We start from the raw sequence: 7,777 nt of genomic DNA on the forward strand, positions 1-7,777 counted from the left end.
ATCGGCAACTGTGTCGGATTCGGGAACTAGGCCGGATCCCAAAACTGTCTAAAATTTTCATTTCGCTATCCAACTTACCCAGTAAAAAATCCGTAATTACGGCTGGTTTCTGCCAATATTGGGGCAGATTCCAGCCTGAGTTCGGGCAGAATTCCGATTTACTTGGCTCGACACAGTTTTTGCGATTAGGGTAAGCAGATAAACACTATTTGCAGGCACATAAACCTAATGTGTGTATTTACAAGACATATTATTCTCACATTATCATTTCATAACTGTAAGGCACAAAAAAACCCGATTCTATAACAATACACACATATAACTTAAGTGTGCGCATACATAGTTTATACAATTGACACATAGAAGGTAGGTATGTGTGCGCGTGATAACAATTGGCTTTTCTTCTTCATATGGATTTTAAGTGGTTTGAAGTAAATAAAATTAACGATTAGATTTTTTCCAGTGATAGACATCGACCGAATTATTCTACGAACAGAGCCGACGTTTACACATACTGAAAAAATGTTCGATTGTGTGATACACATACATGAACAGCTACCGAAATTCGTCATTGCGCGCACCGTTTACTACCTTTGGGGTAAGATGAGTTTAATATCGCAATGCGCAATGGCGTGCTCTGTTAGCGAAAAGACAATGGAATCTTACCCAAAAGCAATAGAAACATATCCGTCGGATTTTGGGTCTAGAGATCCGAGAAATAGATCGAAAGTTATAGCGCTTCCAAGCGCGCTTCGTCTACCAAAAGCAGTGGACATTTTACACTCCAAATTATCTCCAAATAACGTTTTTCCCGTGATCACGATTGCCGAAAAACCACTCAACCGATTTTCTTAATTTTTTTCAATTGATCGTAGTTCTTATTTCTCGTATCTTTAGGTTTCCTTTTATTGCATAAATTTTGGTTTTGTAGATAAAAAAAATGTAATGAAATTTTTAGAGCTCAAACCATCCATTATTTAGGAAAAATATTCCCGAATGCAGGAAAACACTTTATTCAACTAATCGTTAAGCTACGAGGAATACTTATGTCCTAATGGATTTTTTGAGTTTTGTGATTTTAGTTACTCTAGCCTTCAATCGTGATCACCGCAATCTGGGGTTTCGGGGAAAAAGCCATAACTCCGCCAATTATCAATATATTTTTATAAACTCATGCTTGTTTATTTCAGTGCTGATTTGATATACTCACAGTGTAGGGGAATTGTGGGAAAAACCGACACTGTGGGTAAAACCGACACCCCACATTTCGTAGAAATCAAATTTTTATTCATTTCATAATGATACATTATTGTACGTTTATTTAGAGCATTTGATGAAAAATTTGATTTACGTTAGTACGCCGAATGTCATAAAAATAAACAAAACATACGACAGCAGCGTTCATACTCGTCTGGATGTTAAATTTCGTTGGTAGATTTTAAGGTTTTAACCGAACAAAAGCTTTTCAAATCACCACATTTTTCAGTACCTATTATTATCGGCCTGTCCTATGATCAACTAGGTACATTGAAGACGAGTTTGAGAAATTCAATATTTTTAATCGCTTTTATAAAAAAAATGTGCGCTGTTGGGGTAAAACCGACACCCTATGGTTAGGGTAAAACCGACACGCTGATAAGATGGTTGTGTATACTTGCGATTCATTTCAAAATACTGGGAATCTTTGTGACACTTCAATAAGCCTATTAGAATACTATAGTATCAACAAAAATGCACAGAAATACTTTTATTGTGGTTATTTCTTGTAAGTCTCTTTAAAACTCAAAAATTGGAATTTTTGCTTATCTGATTCTGTTGAAGCTGTTGCTATTTCTGCAAAAAGCTCATCAAGCCGAATTTCTAGTGTTCTCTCGGTTTGTCATAGACGAATTTTATCACAATGAGACAATGATCTTATGTATACCCCAATAGATCGTTGATGATCAGAGTCCGAAGAATCAAATCTGAAAAAGATAGTTTTACTAAGAAGTGTGCGTGTCACTTATAACTGAATGAATCCAATTAGCAGAACGTAGAACGCTTGCAAATCTTCTCTTACGAAATAATATGACACTGGAGGTTGCAACGATGTGCGCAAGGATTATTTGGAAATACTCATCAATAAATAATCCTATAGCATAAAATACTCTTATTTATAGTACTACGCTTTCGAACTTTCTTCCCCTCACTACATGAAGAAACAATAAAAAACACATATTTGCATCATACATACTCACACTTTATTATTCACGCATATATCTCATTTTTAATAAAGATAAAGATTTTAATAAAGTAAAGAGAAAATAAATTAAAGTGGGTGTCGATCTTACCCCTATAGGGTGTCGGTTTTACCCGCAGTGCCTACAAAAAGCCACTTTGTTTTCCAAGTTTTACAACCAATAATTTTTAATGAAATTAATTTTTTGAAGCGCTGACAAAAATTAAGTCTTGTTAAGAATTTTCTGAAGAAGAATTCTGCATAAAAACTATAATTTTATTGGTTTTGTGGCAACTTAGAAAAATTGTTAAGCTTAAGGTGTCGGTTTTAACCATAATTCCCCTACTAGCAAAAAGACGACGAAGCATTGTACGTGGAAGATAGAGCTTCCATTTCTCAACGGTTTTCAGCTTTCCGCGATTCGGGAAATAAATAAAAAAAAATCCCGGAAAATTCCGGGATCCCGGGAATACATAATAAAAAAATTACTTGTTTCCTTTAAAATAGATAAATGAATTTAAAAGTTTTCAAACCTGATTGGTGTTGTCAGAAGATGTCGATTTAACGGACTACATAGCATTGAATCATTAGATATTTCCTCACTCAGTTTATACAATATCAACTTCTTTTGAATGATTTTACTTGGATCAACGATGGAAAACATAAATTCTTGTAATCTCCATTACGATTGAGACGATATCCTGAACGCAGCTACTGGAGTTACTATTCTATTCTATTCTAACCCTTACACAGCCAATATAGAAAAGTATCCTGGAAAACAGTGCAGTTATTCTTTGTGTTTTTCTTGTCAACATTAAGGTTCAACTGAGAACGCCTCAATAAGCGGCCATTTTGTAAAATGAAAAAAGCAGTTTTTTCTCCTACCGTTGGAAACATCTTTATGAAAATGAATCAATGTATTCCGGGCATTGGTAGAGTATTACTGATTGATTTTCATGAAGATTTTTCCAACGGTGTGATAAAAAACAGCTTTTTCGTTTTCTAAGATGGCCGTCTTTCCAAGCTTTCTCAGTAGAACCTTAATATTTGAAGCATAGTATAATAAGACGCATATATTAAAACGGCCAGGCCTACTGTGCAGCGTTGGGTATGAAAATGTTTCAATATTATACGCAGCTACTGGAGTTACTGTCCAAAGTTGGGATTCGTTGCAGAACATTTCGGTGGGATGGGATCAATTTAATGCAAAGCATATTTAGTTACCATGGATGAAATGATTCAGCTGCTCCCGACTAGTGTGCGATCAAGTGAAAAAACGTGATATATCGAATCGGTTCCCGGCCCAGTTGGATTAGCAGAATTAAGATTAAATCAAAATGAAGCGGATAATGGACAGACTACGTAGCGATGGGTGCAGTCTACCATCAATTTCCTGTTACGAGCGAATATCCGAATAGCTTGGTCTTCAAAAATACTGAATCATTGAAAGCGACATTGCAAGAGTTTGTACTGTACTTCTTTTCATACAAATTTAAATATACCGGAAAGCAAAATTATATGCATAATTCATGTAATAAAATTGATATTACAATTCCAGTATAACACATTGGACAAAATATGCATTCGGTGAACGGACCAAATAGCGTGTACAAACCATTCCAATTTTTGAAACAAAAACTTATCGATTTTTTAAAGAAATCAGCTAAATTTCCGTAACAAATCTCTATTTGCAAACACTTTCATTGAAGATCTAGGTATTAAAATAAGAAAGGATCGTTCAATCCATAAATTGGTTCATCGGTTGCGGAGATATCATGTGCATAAAGAAATACTTCGCGGTATTAGTCGGTGAATCTGTCGATTTTGACATGAAAACATGAACATTCTTTAACGAAGACTTGCTTAAGGTTTGAACACTAGAGTAGAATGGCGTCAAATAGGTATAGGACGTTATCTTTGCTATATTATTGCAGAGGTCTTGTGAGAATTATATACACAGTAGAAAACATCGTTGACGACTGTCATTTCGGCTGTCTCTCGCAAGTACAAAGCAAGACGCAGCTTTTTTTCATTTTTCAGATCATTTGCCATTTCTCATTTTCTTACCAGAATGCCGTCAATTTAATTTTTAAATAATCTGCAATATTAATACTCTTCACATGAAAGTTGAACTGGGGATGTTCTAGATGTGTACATTGTTTAATTTAACCTCGAATAGTTACGAGTGACCTATCGTAACCCCAGATTTTTAAAATATCGAAAGAAGTACCTTCTCCATATTGGATCTAGCTTGAAAAATATTTGGCCAGGCGTGAAATCATTATAGCCAAAACGTTGCCGGATGTATAACCTTTCCAACGATTGGTTGTTTGTCAAAATCAGTGCGCGAAAACTGACCACTATACCTTAAAAATCAAAAAATTGTCTTCATATTACCGAGTTCAAAAACATATCTGCAAACAAGTTGAAAACGTATAATTTACAATTACTACCTCCTTTAAGTGTCTACCGGTCGAGATATTGCCTGCAGATTGTTTTTTGCAGAAGGTAAGTTTTATGGAATAAATTTAAATATCCTTTTCCCCGGACTCCCAAATCAGTACGAAAAGTTCGGAACATTAGCTCCGGCGCTTTCCTCCTCCTCCAGATGCAACAATTTACGCCAGCGAGCAGTTGCTTTGTAGAAGACGAACGTGTGAAAAGCCTTGGAGAATGGCCTTGAAAATTTCACATAGGATTCCTAAAAGCACAAAATCGATTTTTTTTAAACTTCTCATCCCCAAAATTTAAAAATTTGAAACCTCTTTTTTCCATCAGTATCGCATGGGTTCAAAATTAAATTCGTCCACTGCGCGAGGTTTTTAGCATCCGAATGGCGACTACTAATTAGAATACAATTTAAAGTTTATTGATACGATTAATGACCACTGCAGAAAACAATTGCACCTTTCCGGGAACGAGTGCATTACGATGCATATATAGCGTTCGTGTATGTATCGATGAACGAAAAGCACTGCGATTACTACAGACACCGCATTAACCTTGCAGGAGAAAGACACTACCGTTACCGGTTATAAATAAACCGACGCACGTCGTTAAGTTGCCAAGTCAGTTATAAGGCGCGACGAGCGACACAGTCGCTCCCGGTTCTGCGATCCGTTACTTAGATATAAGCTAGTGAAATTTCCCCCCGGGGGCTAAAGCCTGTCCGTTGGAGAATCGATACCGGGAGAGTGCACACTCCGGGCGGTAGCCATCCGAAGCCAAGTGGTGGCCAAGGAGTGCAAGGATGTCGACGATGGAACTGATGTCGGAACGCAGCGGACTAGCTACGCTGGCCATGCCGACGGTTGTGCTGATGACCCTAGTGGCAGTGGCCAGCGGGCTGTTTCACATGTGGATGCAGTCGCGCAGATATGTGAAATTGGGGAATATGATTCCGGGACCTAAAGCGTACCCTTTGATTGGAAATGCCAATATGCTGCTAGGGAAGACTCATGATGAAATTATGAAAAGAGCCGTAGAGTTAAGTTATGTGTACGGCAGTGTTGCTCGTGGCTGGATTGGGTACCATTTGGTGGTGTTCCTAACGGATCCGGCGGACATTGAAATAATTTTGAACAGTTATGTGCACTTGAACAAATCGAGCGAATATCGGTTCTTCAAACCGTGGCTCGGAGATGGGCTGTTGATCAGCAGTGGTGACAAATGGAAATCACACCGGAAGTTGATTGCACCGGCCTTTCATATGAATGTGTTGAAGACTTTCATCGATGTGTTCAACGATAACAGTTTAGCAGTGGTCGAACGGATGCGCAAAGAAGTCGGCAAAGTGTTCGACGTGCACGACTACATGAGTGAGGTGACGGTGGATATTCTGCTGGAAACTGCTATGGGATCGAGCAGAACAGGGGAAAATAAGGAAGGGTTCGATTATGCGATGGCAGTGATGAAGTTAGTTAGGGGTTCTAAAAGTATTACCATGTTGTACTAAACTTTATTTTCTTTCAGGATGTGCGACATTCTTCACTTACGTCAATTACGAATCCACCTTCGGGTGGATTCACTATTTAACTTGACAAAAATAAAACAAGAACAGGACCGCCTATTGGGTATAATCCACAGCCTGACGCGTAAGGTCGTCAAACAAAAGAAGGAACTTTTTGAAAAGAACATGGCAGAAGGCAAGATGCCATCGCCATCGTTGTCTGAAATCATTGACAAACATGAACCAGCGGCGGAATCGGTTCCACAAATCTCCCAAGGATCGATGCTAACAGACGATCTGGATTTTAATGACGAAAACGATATCGGTGAGAAACGACGGTTGGCTTTCCTAGATTTGATGATCGAAACGACCAAATCCGGTGCCGATCTGACTGATGAGGAGATTAAGGAGGAAGTAGACACTATCATGTTCGAAGGTCACGATACAACGGCTGCGGGTTCCAGTTTCGTGTTGTGTCTGCTTGGTATTCACCAGGATATTCAGGATCGGGTGTACAAAGAGATCAAGCAAATATTCGGCGATTCCAACAGGAAAGCAACCTTCAACGACACGCTTGAGATGAAATATTTGGAAAGAGTTATATTTGAAACGTTGCGAATGTATCCGCCTGTTCCGATTATCGCTCGGAAACTTACCCAGGACGTCCGTTTAGCGTCACATGATTATGTGATTCCCACCGGAACCACGGTAGTGATCGGAACCTATAAATTGCATCATCGCGAAGATATTTATCCCAACGCAGAAGTGTTCAATCCTGACAATTTTCTACCGGAGCGAACACAGAATCGTCACTACTACAGCTATATTCCGTTTAGCGCTGGGCCACGAAGCTGCGTAGGTAAGTGCTTCTATAAACAATCCAATTTATCTAAATTCTGGCTATTTTCGAGATTACGTCTATCTTTACAGGTAGAAAATATGCGATGTTGAAGCTCAAGGTGCTCTTGTCAACGGTTTTGCGCAATTATCGGGTGGTTTCCGATTTGAAGGAAACCGATTTCAAACTACAAGCGGACATTATCCTGAAGCGAACCGATGGTTTTAGGATTCAGCTGGAACCAAGACTGTAAAATACGCGACGCCATAAGATAAAAAGGTCATCTTGTCGCGACATCCACTATTGATGGACATAAATTGATGGTTGTCTCGCTTTATGATACTGTTAATTGAATTGTTCGGTTCCCGAAGGACCAATATCGAAACTAGCACTCGCTTTCTCTTTTTTGCGTCTATTGCACTTTGCTTCTATCATTCGTTTATTTATTCTCAAATGAAAGTTTTTTTTCCAACGCACGAGCATAACAGAGAGATAATAAAACCTTCTCCGCAAAACCGTCTTACCTGCCGTCATTCATTCATGTTCGAAAATGCCCGAAAGTGGACGAATAACAAAAGGATTATCGAACTAAACAAGCCAAGTCCGCAGACAATCTTATCAATGGTAGAAACGGCTGTGGCTTGGAAACCTTGGCAGACTATGGTCTTGTAGTCCGACAAGAATTTAGATACGGACGAGAGTCTATCGAGCCTGTTGAATTGCCCCTCTAATGACTGCTCTTTAAGATAAAAAGCTATGTTTGCTTGCTGCG

The 7,777-nt window shown here is 38.6% G+C and overlaps 1 protein-coding gene across 1 annotated transcript; it reads left to right on the forward strand.

Annotated features, from left to right (window-relative positions):
• The first annotated feature begins 5,269 nt into the window (after nucleotides 1-5,269).
• Nucleotides 5,270-7,528, forward strand: LOC131678123 (cytochrome P450 4g15-like). The gene is made up of 3 exons (XM_058958214.1): nucleotides 5,270-6,133; nucleotides 6,191-7,026; nucleotides 7,098-7,528. Exons 1-3 carry the CDS (start codon nucleotides 5,469-5,471, stop codon nucleotides 7,256-7,258), a joined length of 1,662 nt encoding a protein of 553 aa, XP_058814197.1. The 5' UTR covers nucleotides 5,270-5,468; the 3' UTR covers nucleotides 7,259-7,528.
• Nucleotides 7,529-7,777: the final 249 nt, after the last annotated feature.

Source organism: Topomyia yanbarensis, chromosome 1 (assembly GCF_030247195.1).
Source record: "Topomyia yanbarensis strain Yona2022 chromosome 1, ASM3024719v1, whole genome shotgun sequence".
Lineage (NCBI taxonomy): Eukaryota > Metazoa > Arthropoda > Insecta > Diptera > Culicidae > Topomyia > Topomyia yanbarensis.

Bases quoted from the DNA above. Each gene is read 5' to 3' on its own strand.
- LOC131678123 (XM_058958214.1), top strand. From the start codon at position 5,469: ATGTCGACGATGGAACTGATGTCGGAACGCAGCGGACTAGCTACGCTG. The intron at 6,134-6,190 runs GTTAGTTAGGGG...ATTTTCTTTCAG, and splicing joins TATGCGATGGCAGTGATGAA to GATGTGCGACATTCTTCACT. The intron at 7,027-7,097 runs GTAAGTGCTTCT...CTATCTTTACAG, and splicing joins TGGGCCACGAAGCTGCGTAG to GTAGAAAATATGCGATGTTG.